Below are 15,940 nucleotides of genomic sequence, written 5' to 3' on the forward strand. Positions count from 1 at the left end.
CTTAATTTCTTAACTTGCTTTCTTATTAAAATCTGTATAGATCAAACCCTATATATATTTACTCGCTTTTCCAGTTGCCACTCAAAGTATGATAAAACTGGCAACAGGGAAAGGCTACTAACTTGCCGATCAGTTACCTTTACTAACTGTGAAGTTATCCATCAGTGATAAAACAAGTACAGGCAGTTAAGTGAGATTTCTGTTGTTATTTCCAAAATATACTAACTTAAAAAGGTAAAGGTAAAGGGACCCCTGACCATTAGGTCCGGTCGTGGCCAACTCTGGGGTTGCAGAGCTCATCTCGCTTTATTGGCCGAGGGAGACAGCGTACAGCTTCCGGGTCATGTGGCCAGCATGACTAAGCCGCTTCTGGAGAACCAGAGCAGCGCACGGAAACGCCATTTACCTTCCCGCCAGAGCAGTACCTATTTATCTACTTGCACTTTGACGTGCTTTCAAACTGCTAGGTTGGCAGGAGCAGGGACCGAGCAATGGGAGCTCACCCCATCGCGGGGATTCGAACCGCCAACCTTCTGATCGGCAAGTCCTAGGCTCTGTGGTTTAACCCACAGTAAGTTCCTTTTAAAAAACTTAATGCAATACTTTGCTTTCATGTAGGGGATGATACACTATACTGTGTAGGAGACAAAGCCATAATTCCCCTCTGGTAAGATCAGTTAAATAATAGGCACCAATATTGTTCTAACTGCTGAATGGAACTATTAGTATTATGAAGGAAGAAACATAGGACCTCTGCATCAGTGTCATGGAGCCCAAATTTGCTTCCCCTGCCCCCAGTCTGAACAAACCCTTCTTTAACCCAAATTTGCTTTTAATAAAAATATAACTGAACCACTTCACCTTTCAGTTCTCATGTTCACTCACAATAATTTCACATAGACAAAGCATTAAGCAGCCACTAGTGAAAATGCTGAGAAAAGACAACATTAAAAAAAATGAAGCAAGAATTATACAGCCCGTCTTAAAATGGGAAGCTCCTGGGAGCAGTATATGGGATTGAGTGCTCCTGTGTTTGCTGTGTACTTTGAATTCTCTCTTAATTTACTAGTCTGCCTGCAGCATTGTGTAGCATTAAACCTCCACCATGGTCAGTGCTAACTAGGTCCCATATTAACCAGAGTTTGCAAACCCACCTAAAATTCTAATTTCAAGTTCTGACAGTTAGTGCTCTTTCAATTTAAACAACTTCATATTAAGGAACCAGGAAGCTTTATTTATGAAACACAATCGCTAAAGACAGTATGTGGGCTTTTTATAGACTTAACTTAGAGCTGGCTTCAGAGTGGATGTCAAATGAAGTGTCAGTTACCCAAGTATATATAGTGTAGCAGGCATGATGATGACTACAGTTCATTTTCCAGTGTTTCCAATCTAATCTACTTTACAGTTGTGCATAAATCACAGTGATTATAAATGCAGAAGCTGGGAATGATGTGTGGATTTTCTAAAAAGTGTCATGAATATTACAGAAGCCAAGCAGAGCTAGGGAATAAATCAGTCAAATAATTAATTAACTCTTGCAGTTCAGAAATCAAGCTATCTTTTCTCAGCCAAGTAATTATCTGACCTATTAGAAGAAAGACTCTGCATCACTGCGAAGGCTGCCTGGTAACTTAATTTAAACCAATCTTTTATTCCATCTTCCCAAGAACCTATAATAGTTTTCTTCATCCTCCTGCCCCCAATTCCCTCTTCTTCACCCAGGGCAGGCAGAACATCAGTCAAAGCCCACCAGCAGATCTCTGAGTGATTTGCAATATATCACCAAAGGGCTTCTCACTTGCTTAATCACAGCAACAAAAAAAAGAGCTTTGTTTCTCCTAAATTAAGCCACTGGAATAAAGAAAACAGGGGACAAACTATAATTTGTATGTGAAACTGAACACTTGGTTTCTGGGCTGAATATGTACACAGGTCATCCTAACCATGTATGGTGCCAAGGTTGCAAGCTTGATCCCCATATGGGACAGCTGCATATTCTTGTATTGCAGGGGGTTTGACTAGATGATCCTCAATGTCCTTTCCAACTGTACAATTCAATGATTCAAATAATCTATTACACATACCATACCTCCATCCCGCTGACCTCATTGCTCACCCACTTGCCCCTCCCTCCCCCCTCCTACCTTTGTCCACTAGCCTCCTCCTCCTCTGCAGTCTCCGTTGCCTCAGGAGACGCTGCACCAACTGGCACAGCCTAGGGGAGGACACAGCCTCCTCCTTTGGTGCCACGAAGGAGGAAGAGTGGCAAGGTCAACCTAAGTTTTTTCCTGTTTTTTGGTCCCACACTCTGGTGTGAGCCAATGGATTCTTGCCATAGCACAGAACCAATAAATGCCTGTCTTTTGGTCCCGTGCTCTGGCACAGCCAGAGCATGGGAGCCAAAACAGGACATCCGGGACATCCCAGATTCGGATCAGAAGCCTGGGTGGCTTCTGTCAATCTGGGATGTCCCACTTAAAACAGGACACTTGGAGGGTATAATATACACCTCTGAGCCATTCTTTTGGCACCTGGTTCCAGGACATTAACCCTGGGGTTCTAGTTTTAAAAAATTGAAACATAAACTTGAAGCCTGCCCACCCCTGTTCCACACAACTATTCAATGCACATGAACCCCCATTACTGTGTCATCTGCTGTTAGTAGTCTCTAAGTGTAAATGCGCCAGTTATTTAGACATGTCAATGGCTACTTATCTGCTTGCACTTTTAAAAAAAAAACTAGCTGGAAAGCACACTATGCAGCTAAATTTGTCAAAGACAAAATATTGCACAACTGCTTGGCTTGTTCATCCCATAATATACAGCTTGGGGATGTTCTGTGTATATATATTTTGCTGTGCTAGCCATTTTCTAAATTGCCATGTATGTTCCTTGTCATTCATTTATGATAAATGTCTTGCTTGGTTGCTAAAGGATGCATAAAGACTAGCACAGCAAATAATTTTGAGAGAAGCAGGGAGCACAAATGAAAAACCTAGTCCTGAGAGTCAGAAATAATAATGTGACATATTACAGCTGCTGCAATGAAAAACAAATGTCATACATTTTTGTCACAGGCAGCACTACTTGTGTTGAATCATCAGCCCAAACTGATATAGTGTAATAATGGAAGAGGATGACACCTTCTTCCCTCTGGAGTTTTTTGGGGAAATTCCCCCTTAGTGTGGAAGAAACCCAAGGAATTTGGGGGGGGGGAGCATGTTATTCATGCCACCACTGACAATACTAGGTAACAGAGAGACTGCATGAGTCTGCTGCCTGGCACCATCTGAGATTGGCCAGTATAAAGCTGAAGAAGGAATCCACAGGGACAACAGCCATGCATTGAAAAATCACAGTGGTGAGGGAAGGGAGACAGAGAGAAAAACCCAGATATCCCAACACAGAGAGACACACAGCAGAGAATGGAAGGAGACACAAGTAGGGGGGGAACACTAACAGATCATTAGAAAGGGCTTAGATAAAGGGATTTTAATGAGAGAGGGGGGGACAATCAAACACAGCCATAGGCAGGGAGGATCTGAAGGGCATGATAATTTCTTCTCCTGGACTACTATGAGAAAGGCTATCAAGTCCCACAGAAGGCATCATCCTCACAACAGAATGTCCTCCAACCTAATCTGGCAAAATTGTTGTCATGAGGTGATTTTACCACACCAATTTCACACAGCAAATACTTTGCTGAAATAGGAAAAACACAGTCCTGTAGGACTGACTGTGTAATCTGTGTAGTTACAGCCTGAGTCAAAAGTCAACTTCATCAGTATAAGATGAAATGGACAGAGGTATATTTACAGCTCCTAGTACATATGAAACCAAACTTATTTAGAACTGCTTTAGAACCTTGCACGTCTACTGTTGAATAATTCCATCCCATTCATGAAGTCTCACCATATTCATGATGGCTAGGTTTGCAAGTAGGCAAGAGAATTGGCTCTTCCCACATGGTGATTATAATCAAAGGAGTAACTTGCAGGATAATTTCCTTGGATAAAAATCAGTCCATGGGACTTGTGGTAACCATGAATACAGAATGGCCCCAAGATCTGATTAAACAGAGAACTCTAGAATTTAATAATATTTAAATATTGCTTTTGAAAGTGCTGTGCGGCCCAACCACTCCTTCACAATTTCCAGTAAGAGTCACGTTTAGCTGACTTTTTGCCAATACATTCCCTTGCTGAAGTAAAAGACTGTGCCAAATGAATAAATTAATGGCAAGTCCTGTAATAATTCTAATGAAATGTTAAACAAAACCACCATTCCAAAAACTGTACATTTTCTATTTAAATTATGTGCCTATAGAATAGTCTTGAGATTCAAACAGCAGTTTGAGAGCACAGTGGAGAAAGCTGCAAAGTTTCAGCAGTTCAGTTATCTTTGAGGAAGAATGGTACAAAGTAAGGGTGAATAACCTGTTCATCTAATGAGAATCAAATATTCAAACACTCCCCTGCAGTGGAACCATTTTTATTTATTTATTTATTTAAAAAAGCAACCTTCTAACAAGAAAAAAATACGATCCAACTCTCCTAGAGATCTGCACTTTTGATAATTCTAAATCTTGTGACATTACGGATCCTTTAAGACACTGCAAGCTCCCATTCAGAGCCTGTGAACAGATCATACCCTAAGATTACTTTTACATGGGATTTGAACTGACACTTGAAATTTGATTTTTACCTGTGCCTTTTGGGTTTAACCAAAGTCAAAACATTGGCATTAAAACTAGGAATAGGTAATGAATGATAGTGTTGACTAAAAAAGGCCTGTAAGAAATCAAGTGTGCAACATCCAAAATGAGTTGGTTAGCTAAGTAGTACTAAGCTATCTCAGTCTGACCAAACTGCGGGAGGCAGTGGAAGGCAAGAGTGCCTGGCGTGCTCTGGTCCATGGGGTCACAAAGAGTAGGACACAACTAAACGACTAAACAACAACACTAAACTATCAAGCCTAGAAGCCAGGTATCACTGAAAGGTTCATGAAGAAGGGATACTGGCACCTTCTGCTGTAGAAATGAGGCTTGTGGGGTTATGTAGGATAGGTAAAGTAGTACCTATCCTACTATGGCCTATGGTTGTACAGCTCAACCAGCACAGAGTTTGCATAAGAAGTTGCATCATTTAGATCAACTAATTTAATTATTTTGACTTAAATCTGCAGCCAAGCCTATGTCACATGATCCGCTGCAAAGAATGGAAACCAGCACTTTGATCATCAGAGCCCATAAAAGTTAGGGAAAATGATTTTGCACATGTTATATGCATAGAATGTCAGCACAACTAAAATTTGAACACCTAAACAGATGTAAAAATCTCAGATCTGATTGGTGTCAAAGAATAATAACATTAAAGCTATAATATAGTCTCAATGAATAGTACACATTTAAGAAAAGGGTACGAGAGTAGGTGTGTGTGTGTCTTATATCAGCTGAAGGACAAAGTACATGTTATACACAGCCACGTGTATTTTTATACAACATTTTCTTTAATAATAATAATGGGAGGGAGGTTGGAATCCAGAAACCAGCCTCTAAGACTGTGAATTTCTCCATGGAGGGACATAATGGGAGAGGCTTCTTAACCCTTTTTCTTCTGGTCACTTGCCCACTCCCCCCCTTCAAAACACCCCCCTGTTTTTCATCCAGGAGGCTTTCTGTTTAAAAGAAGAAAATGCTGGAGAAAAGATACACATGGCTGCATATAATGTATACTTTGGCCTTGATTCAAGGGAAGTAAAACAGAGAAACTTTGTTAAAAATATGATAGTTACATTTTATGCAGTCCTGCTTAAAATAACTCTGCATTTTTGTCCTTTTATGAAAGAATAGATATAATAAATGAGATATTGTACACTTTTGTGCTTTTATGAAAGAATACATATAATAAATGAGATATCGTATACTTAAAAATTGGAAACTGAAACCGTGATCAATTTATGATGTTACTTCCCACTGCAGAGTAAATGCCACAGTGTGGAACCATAGTAAAGCTTAGGTCTTCTGTCTGAAAATTTTTGAACCCTCTCAGTTAAGCATGAACTATGTGCTAAGAATTCCAGGCCAAAGATCATAAGATTTCTACTCATGAGCAATTTTATTTTACTTTTTATGTTCCATGGAGCATGCTTGATTGAGCCATCTGGTTTTTAACTAAACATGCCCTTTGTGCTATGGGCAGCATTCGTCTAGATCACTCAATGCTTAAGGCATACTATCATATGTTGAGGATGAAAATTACTAATCCTGTCTCAAAGTGAGAGGAAGGCAACAGTTTAGCAAAATGGCAAAATGACACATAGATTTGTGTCTATGAACACAAATCAACAGTATATTTTTCCTTGTTAACTTTTTAAAAAACAGTCCTTGTGTGGCACTCTGAAGCCTCCTTGGTTGCCTGCACTTTCTAGAATATCCATGGGAGGATGTCAAAGCATAGGCAGCCAGAAAGTCTGCTTGTGGAATTCCTGAGAGAAGCACAATTATTATTACAATTAAGTTAAAAGGAATGCTCATGAGGAGTTAATGATGTAATGTCCTTCCACAGGCATTCCCTGATTTAAATCATATATGATTTGTGCTGTATTTGTGATGTTCTATTATGTTATTGTTATTTATTGCCTCTAAGCCGCTTTGTGATTCATTCAAATGAAAAGCGGCATAGAAATATACCGTATTTTTCCATGTATAAGTCTATGTTTTCTTCCTAAAAAATAATGTCCAAAATTTGGGGGCATCTTATACATAGGAGCCATCTCCCCCCATTTTCTTAAATTGGAACCCCCCAAAATAGGGGACGTCTTATACATGGGGGCATTTTGTAGAAGGAAAAATATGGTAATAAATAAATCAAATCATATTCTAGGAACCAAGGCTGGCTGCAATACCAGGCAAGGACTGTTTTTTCTTGTTTTGTTTTTTGTTTTAAGTTAGCAAGGAAGAACACACCTTGTAATGTTTTTAAGTACTAAACCTCATCACTCACATAAATTTCTGATTCCCTCCATCCCACGGAAAGAAGCTAGAACAACTGCCTCTCTTGGGGTGGAGGGTGGGGAGCAAAGTAATACCTGAAAGGTCTGGGCCAGGGTATGGCACAACTCTAGTATTGATTCCAGCTGCTGAAACTGTGTGCTGTTCAGGATTGTTTTATAGCACTGGAACAGCAATCCTTCACCTATAGACTTAAGTATGCATCATATGTTTGGTTTTTTTAAAAAGCTCTATACAAGCCTTCTGTGTAGATTATAAGGAACCTGCAACATGCAATGATTGAACATTTGTTTATTTGTTTATTCATTTATTCATCTGTGTACATGTGAGCAAAGCTCTCATCAGTCATGAATTCCCTAAAGCAGGTACACCCTGCTTCTACGCAGTGGAAAGCTCCACATGCACAACCATCTCTCCGTGTGATTTACGTATGGTTTGCCCACAAATCCCTACAGAATAGTGCCTTCCAGGAACTTGGCAACATGTGAAATGATCCTTATTTGGTTGTGTAGCACATAGGGTCTGGCCATTACACATAATGACAGATCCCTATGTTCTACAGCACTGTGGCAATGGAATTCATCAGAAATGAATGCCTCATCTCATTCTGGTTTTCTTCATAGCATATATAGCATAGTTTTATATAACATAGTAAGAATAGTTATGTTTTCCTCTACCAACTTTTTGCCATTCTGCACAAGTAAACTTATGGCAGCTCATCATTATAAACATATGAACTTGAACTGCATTTTATAAAGTTTTTAAGAATTGCAAAAAAGGAAAACATGCCATCTCTTCTTAATTAGTCCTCCTTGAGTACCATGAAGTTCAGAAGCATTCAACAATGTAAAATACACAAATAAAATCAGTTACCGGGAAGTCACAGCTTGCATAAATTCGTCAAGAAGATCATCATAAGCTTGGCCTCTAATTCGTTTATGTTTCAACCCAATATACAAAGGATCTTTTAGCAACTCCTGTTAAAAAAGAAAATAAAAACCAATAAGGTAAATATATCAGACAAGTTATCATTTGAGTGTTTCTAATCCAAAAATGAAGACTGTATTGGCATCTCTAAACTGGAAATTAAAGGCACAATTCTATGGTCCTAGGGAAGTTGTCCCAGAGGTCATAGAATTTTGTGGATCTCCTTTTTCATGGATAGAGAAGGAATTCTGTGGGAAGAGCAAGAGGACCATCCACAAAGGCTTCCTTCTTGCAGCAACAGAAACCTCCATGGCTGCCCCTCCTTAGCTATCAATGTTACAACAGTAGAAAGTAAATGTTTCAGAGCACTGGAAGAAAAGTATGCCAGCCCTGGGGTGAGCCCTTGGGCACTGCAACCAATGGAGGGGGGATTTTGAATAAAGGAAAATTGCCCCTCCACACTCTCCTTCTGCCCTGCCAGCACAAACTAAACAGAAGTTTGGATTGGGCAGATTGTCCGCCTTTAACTCTTCCTTCCCTGTCCAAGTAGGATTGCTTTGCCTAACTGGTTTATAGTCACATCCTTCCAGAGAATCATGGGGAGAGACTGATCTCTAATAAGAGTTCTCAGCACCTCATCAAACTACAATTCCCAAGGTTCTTTGTGAGAAGTTTTGAAAGTAAAAAACTGATACAGGTTTGTAGAGTAGATATGCCTGTAGCATGAGAATGAACAAGATTAGAATATAGATACATACATATATTTATTAGCCTATAAAGGCAAAATTACTGAAAGCATAATGTGTGGGATCATTTTCTGCCATTCTTAGATGATGAAGTAAAAGTTAAATTCACAAAATTATAAAGTCAAATTTTGTAGATCAGAAACGCCTTTCAAATAGTGATAGAGGAAGGAAAAAATGAAGATGCCAATTACAGAGTACATATTATGTTCTTTCTTCAGCATAACGGCTGGCTTTGAGTTGCAGATGTCAAATCATACCTTATAATTTACAGATCCCAATATGTGCAGTACCCATAGCATTAAAAAAAACACAACCCAAGCATTTATCTGCTCATGTCAAAACTGAGCTAAAGTCAAAACTGAGCTAATGTTCAGGCAAAGAACATTCCAAGAAGCCAATGCATTTTCTGTTCTGGCATTTTTACTGTTATTGAAGCCTAACCATCAGCAAGTATGGATTCATTATAGCTATTTCAAACATCACTTCCAACTTCATGAACAAGTTGGCGACAATCTCTTCCCATTGCAGTGATACACTCTGCCTTTCAGAAAAATAGCAAGGGGTCATTTTCATCATCCAGACTGCAACTGGCCAAGTTGTGTATCAGTGCTGCTCTCAGGCTACCAATAAATATTCCCATGGCAGCAGAGAGCAAGGTGCAGGTGCAAACCTTCAACCTACCTTCTCAACAACTTAGCAAAACTGCCGTGTTGGGTACCAGGCTAACATGCAATGAGCTGCCCTTCATTTCTGAAGCTACTGTAAGGGCTAGAATGCAGTAAGACTTGGGGAATTCCTGTTCAAGCAGGGCAAGGAGCTGTGCTTTATTCTAGGGGTACTCAAGGGTACACAGGATCAGCACCTTGTTTTTCTAAAAGAAAAGCACTGGTTAAAAGTGTGGCACTTACTTGAATAATTTCATGGTGACTACCAGACCCGTTTTTTCTAGTAGAAAAGCACTGATAAGGAGTGTGGAACTAACAGGCTAAATCTGTAGGTATATCATGGACCTGTTGCATCAGCAATAAGCTGTCCGCAACAAGTCTTGCTTGTCCCTCTTTCAAAAAGTGATCTAGAGAATAATCTGGCTATACTATTTAACAAGGAAAAATAACCTCTCCCTTAACTACGGCAAGTCAGTTTAAGAAGACACAAATCTGTATTCTGTCCCTGTTCATAGTCTCAGTATTCATGACAGTATCTGTTGCTCTAGTAGTCAGTACAGGATAAAGTATGGAGTAAGGTGTGTCCCCCTTTTTGAGTATTCCAATGCATTGTCTTTAATAAATTTGCTTGTCAGAGAGCTAAAGCTGCAGCCAACTAGCAGCTACTATTTCAAATCAAGACTTTAGGATGGCTGTAACAAAGGCCCTCTTTCTATTGCTCTCGTTTAAAGTTGAGTAACTGAAAATATATGGCACACTTTAAACTAAAACACACAGATGGTTTGAACAGTGAATCTTGATAGTAGCAACCAGAGCCAAATATTGTCAAAATATACTTCTTCTTCTGAACCAGTATCATGGATTTACAAGGTCACAGAACTCTGATATACAATCCTATGCCAACAATATCAAATACTCATGTTTCCTCACTATCTCATACTACTTAGATTCAAAATTCCCACTGTATGAGTTGGGATTTCAATGAAGTATCTTCTCTAAGCAAGTATCCCACCCCACTCCAGAGGTTTGCTGCTGCATTTCACCTGGTAGCAGCTGACATGACCTCACGGGGGCAGATTTACCTAACCTAGCAATGTTCTTTATGTTCCTGGTTCTTGGCGCTGTCTAAGTAGCAGCAGCAGCAGCAGCAGCAGCGACAAAGACACTCAAGGTGTCAATGCTAATTAGGTCAAACAGCCCCAGGTTCCAACTATTCCTACTACGGAACTACAAACTTTAGTCCCTTTTCTTCCCATGTTGCTTTTCTAGTGGTCTATTTTTCTAAAGAAAGAACAAAATGCACTGAAGCCAAGTTTCATAAAGCTCCAGGAAAGCATTTAGGAAATGTGCTCATTTATTCACACTAAAGTGTTGACAACTTTCTGGTGTCAGACTCTAAAAGCTAAACTTATAAACATTTCATGAATAGCAGACCCATTGATTTCAGTGGTCCAAATCCTAAATAGTTTTTGTAACCAATAGAACTGTGAGTGATTTTAGGATGGTCAGCTTACAGTCCAGCTGAGGCTCCTGCCAGGTATAAGTACTTTGATAAGTAGTTGGACTTGAATTTAGTAGTGGAGACTTCCAAAATTTACTGTACATTGCCTGTAAAGTACTGCCAAAGTAATTGAAGCAACATGAGTACTCTTGCTGTTTCTGTGGAAAACCTGAGAACACAAGTCCCCTTTGAATCTTCTCATGAAAGCTGCCAATATGTTTCAGAGTTGTGCTGATGTGAAGCTAACTTTCCAATGCCCACTGCAAGCCTGTGGCTCAAAATAGGCCCAACTTCCAAATCTTTACAGCCATCTTTCTGCACACCTAACATTGTATTACCATGCACAAGTTCAAAACATACATCTTGAGTTGCTTCTCAAAATCTGAGGGTTCTGGCACATTAGGACAGCAACCCAACTAACCAAAATCTAAATAATTTTGCTGTACACTAGATGCTCCTGGGCAGGCACATTTCATTCACAATCTTGCTGCAATGATGACACAATGAAGTGCCTATCTGTTGGAGAGCTTGGAATGAGCCATGCACATAGCAGGCTATCCAGGTTTCTATGCATGCTGTGAGCTACGCCATGCAGACTGGGCATAGCCCACCACAACCATATGTTCCCTATGTCCACCACATATACACAGTCTGGGCAGATGTCATGCTCACATGCCTCACTCAGATTTCTGCTAGGTATACCGCAGTATGGATATTTTTCACTACTACATGAACTCTCATTTAGGGCAGATTTGTAAAAAAAAAATTGCCTTATATACATCATGAAGATCAGAGCCCAAGACAAAAATGTCACCAGCTCATGCTGAGGAGTTCAGTACAGATTGGGCCCACCGACCACTGTCTGACTCAAGGTGACTTGATTCTTTCTAGGAATTCACTAGTCTAAGGCAAGTACTGGACATGACACCTGGGTGTGTTCCTGTGTGATAGAACACACACACACATTTCCTTTACTCTAATTACATTCCATTTACAGCCCAGGTGGAGCTTGCTAGCTCAGGGCGTAGGTGTGGGTAACATGCCTTGTCAAGCCCAGATAATGCAATCAACATGCAAGGTATAAAAGTAAAGCGGACCTGGCCATGACCAGGTGGCCATGGAAGAAATTCTGACAATATATTAATCTTGTGATGTAGATTTACACAAGTTGTCTTCCTCGAAAGTAAACTATCTTTTGGTCAATGTTGCTTTAAAACAGCAGGATCTGTTGCTACTGAATTTGAATTTTCCATTCAGAGATCTGCAGTTTCAGTTATTTGCCCTTTTCTGTTTGATCGCTTTTTATATGCTTTAGCAGCAGTGCGCTGTAAGTTACATGAGACTTACAGTAGTTGAGAAGTTGAAAGCTATGAATTCATAGGACATACTTTGATGCTTAAAAAAAAAGGCAAACCAAACTTGCTCAAAGACTGTTTTCAGTGCTACATTTTTGCTCATAAAAGGCTGGCTGTTATAGTAGAGTTAACATGAAACTGATACATGTGCATGTTGTTTAATCTAGATTTATCACTAAGCTTCTAAGTTCCCGATACCCCTGAGCTAAAAGAAATACAGAAATTGCCATTTACTGCATTACAGTTGTGAATGTTTGAGAGCTCTTCAAAAAAGAGCATCAAAAATAAGAGATTAATAAACATCAAGAAGAATTTGTAAAATCTCCAGCAGTTTACTGAAAATAATCAGTTGCCAAGTTAGCAGCTAACAAAGTAAGTCAGCCAAAGGTCTTCTATGTTAGCAACAAATAGTATTAGCATAATGTAGATAATGCAGCTGAAAGTTAGAAACCGCCTACCAATTTTGACATTATGCTGGCATGTGGCAAGTATAAATAACTATTCCTAAACAGTAGCCTGGTCTGCACACGGAGATGAATTAAATGGGGCCTTAAAGTTGTTCATCCACAGCTAGCACCTAAACAGCAGACTGACCAGGCGCACAGGTTAGCTGGCTGAAGCCTTTTCCATTATTATGAGATGTATTATATTACTATTTAAATTACAGTAATTATTTCTGAATTTATATCTATACAGAAATTAGCAGATGTGAATTTTATGCACCTTTGTGTCCCCTTTTGTGCTGATTTTCTAGTGATGCATTTTTGTCTTTTGGGGTGATGCATGAATTGGTTTTCTATTTGCAGTAGGTTTCTATCAACAAACATTCACAGTGTTATCTGCCACCTGAAGTCTGAAATGGCATAATCTATTATACCACCTTAGTAGTCTATCACTTCAGTCTGCTCCATATGAAGCCTCAAATGTAGTGATAATATGTTGCTACAGTAGTTTGAGAGGTGGTGTGGAATAGTGGCTAAATTTTCAGCATAATCTGGGAAACCCTGGTTGAAATGTCATTTTAGTTATCAACTCAGTATGTGGCTTCTGTCGAGCCACTATTTTCGAAACCTTAGTCCACTAAACCCCCTCTGCAACAGGAGAATACTTTGCACACCTGTTATACGCATTGCTGATATACTGCGTCTGCTATTGCTATATAAATGACAAGTTGTATTAGTTAAAAAATATAGAAACCTCCTGGATCATAGTTTTTGCTCTAGTATGTTTTTTCTACAAAAACTATATGCTTTCCATTTTATTCCACTTGTATTTCATACAAAGAGGAAGATTTTCAAAGGGAAGGAATGGTCTCTTGGGTGAAAACTGCTTAAAAGGATTTGAAGTATGTTATTTATTATTTTTGTTCTTGTTTATTTCAACAGCATTTATATACTGCCTGATTATAATAAAACCTCAAAGTGGTTTATAAAAAAAAATAAGACAACAAAATTATCAGAAAAAATAGTTAAAACAAGTATTTGAAATGTTCAAAAGCAATTAAAATGAGTAAAAAGCTAAAACCAGATTAAAACACGTGGCAGCTTGTAGTATGTATCTGGTTCTTCATTTTAGAGGTCCCCATGATAGGTTCCTGCTTCCCATCCCTAGAATACTGCAGCGTCTGTGCATGGAAATGGTCCAGTGACACCTCATACTACAACAGCCTTCTGCTGTTTATCATTTTGAAGGCTCCTCAATATAAAATGCTTCCAGCAGCCACATCTAGTAGTTCGCTTAAGCTAAAAGCATTGTGTTAAACAGGCCTAACAGAATACTTGCTACACCAAGAGCGTGGGAAGTGGCATATCCACACCAATCCACAGCTATACCTGCAATTTATTTCAAAACTGCATCATCTCAGTCATGCATACAGATATGAGTATCACGGTACAAGTCCTACAATGAGGGGAAGGGATAACAGTGCAGGCCGTGCATTGACTTGATAATATTCACACATGTTTTATTTGCCACATTTCAAAAACATGTAGATTCTTTATAAATATTGTCTTGTTTAAATAAAACACAAAGTCAGCAATTTCAGAGGGGTGTGTGTGTGTGTGTGTGTGAGAGAGAGAGAGAGAGAGAGAGAGAGAGAGAGAGAGAGAGAGAGAAGACATCAGGGAAGCACTTAAAGTCTACATTTCCCTCCTGCACATATGTGTAATAAAACACATTCCAGGTAATATGTGCACTGGCGTTTCCATGTGCTATTTTACTTAGTACGTTCACAATTGGATAACACTCATTGTAATTTTATATCCTTTGATTTTTCTTCTTCTTTGGAACGATTCACTCTTGGGTTTAGGAACACTCTGACCTAATTCAATGTAAAAAATATATTTGGACAAACATGGTATAAAGACTGTATGTAAGATGTTCCAAATTTTGTGAAGTTTAATTTATATAAATTATACATTATTTTCTAAAGAAAATAACAGCTATCTTTAACATCAATTTTATCTGTCAGTCCCATGAGGAAACAACAGTAGAGTGCATTTGGAGATCACCATGAACTACAGTTAATGGTTTACCATAAATGTGCTTATTGCACCCACTTTGCTCCTGTCTCCTAGTGCACAGGAAAAGCAAACCACAATCCAAACTTGGGGTCGTTGTTTACTTGACTCAGCTAGTGAGGGGTCTTGGAGGGTGGCATCTTAATACTTCAATCCTAGTGCAGTGGGTGAAGGAGCTTCTTCTTCTTCTCCTTCTTCTTCTTCTTCTTCTTCTTCTTCTTCTTCTTCTTCTTCCTCTTCTTCTTCTTCTTTGGCAATCACTTGTAGCCGAGTAAGATTGTCTTCCATGAACACAGTCTTTACAGTGATTTTTAGGAAGTCTTTAGTTTGCACCAGGCATCCTATTGGGGAGACTCAGTTTTCTGAGTGCATGTTCTGGAAGTTGGGCAACAGGGGCAGTACAGAATTACTATTGGTGTACCGACCTCCCCGCTGCACCACGGATTCCCTGCCTGAGCTGTTTCAGGCAATGGTGATTGTTCTCCTGGTTTGGTTTTCCTAGGGAATTTTAACATCCATGCCGACCTTACAAGGGGCCACTTGGGACTTCTTGGAAAGAATGGCCTCCACGGAGCTGTCCCTGAATAAGTTTGGCCCGACCCATAGCCTCAGACATGCCTTAGCCCTGGTGTTCAGCTTTATGGACATGGGTGATCTGACATTAAGTAAAAGTGAAACACAAGAAGTGCCATGATCAGATCACTTCCTGGAGCAACTAGATTTCTCCGAGACCCTTCTTCTTCACAGGGAGGTGGGACGGATTCAAATGGTCCACCTCCAACACTTAATGGATCCAAATGCTTTCCAGAGAGTGGTTGGGGATGTTTTATCCCATGTTGATTGCCTCTCAGCTGATTCCCTGGTGGCCCGCTGGAATACAGAGTTAGCCAGGGCTATTTACTGTCTGGCTCTGAAGTGCCCTCTCCAATTATATGGAGTCCTGACGGCCTTGTGGTTTACCCCAGAGCTGAGGTAGATGAAACAATCGCTAAGATGGCTAGAGCACCAGCGGCGGAAAGCTCATTCTGAATCCGACCAAACATGGGTTAGAGCTCAACGTTGAGCCTACCAAGAAGAACATCTTCTTCGCTGCATCTATTGCATCTGCAGAAAACAGCAGCAGGAGACTCTTTCAGGTGGCTCACAATCTAATGGAACCACCTTTGCCTGATGAGGACCCTAAGATTTCCTGCAATGATTTTGCAAACTTCT

The 15,940-nt window shown here is 39.7% G+C and overlaps 1 protein-coding gene across 4 annotated transcripts in view; it reads right to left on the reverse strand.

Moving 5' to 3' along the window:
• The window catches only part of ME1 (malic enzyme 1), a 121,187-nt gene that overhangs the window by 49,900 nt on the left and 55,347 nt on the right, over positions 1-15,940 (reverse strand). For all 4 annotated transcript variants that reach the window (XM_053381373.1, XM_053381374.1, XM_053381371.1 and 1 more), the window contains one exon: positions 7,889-7,992. In XM_053381373.1, coding sequence (XP_053237348.1) covers positions 7,889-7,992 — 104 coding nt within the window. The remainder of the gene's footprint in view (positions 1-7,888; positions 7,993-15,940) is intronic.

This window comes from Podarcis raffonei, chromosome 3 (assembly GCF_027172205.1).
Source record: "Podarcis raffonei isolate rPodRaf1 chromosome 3, rPodRaf1.pri, whole genome shotgun sequence".
Classification (NCBI taxonomy): Eukaryota; Metazoa; Chordata; class Lepidosauria; order Squamata; family Lacertidae; genus Podarcis; species Podarcis raffonei.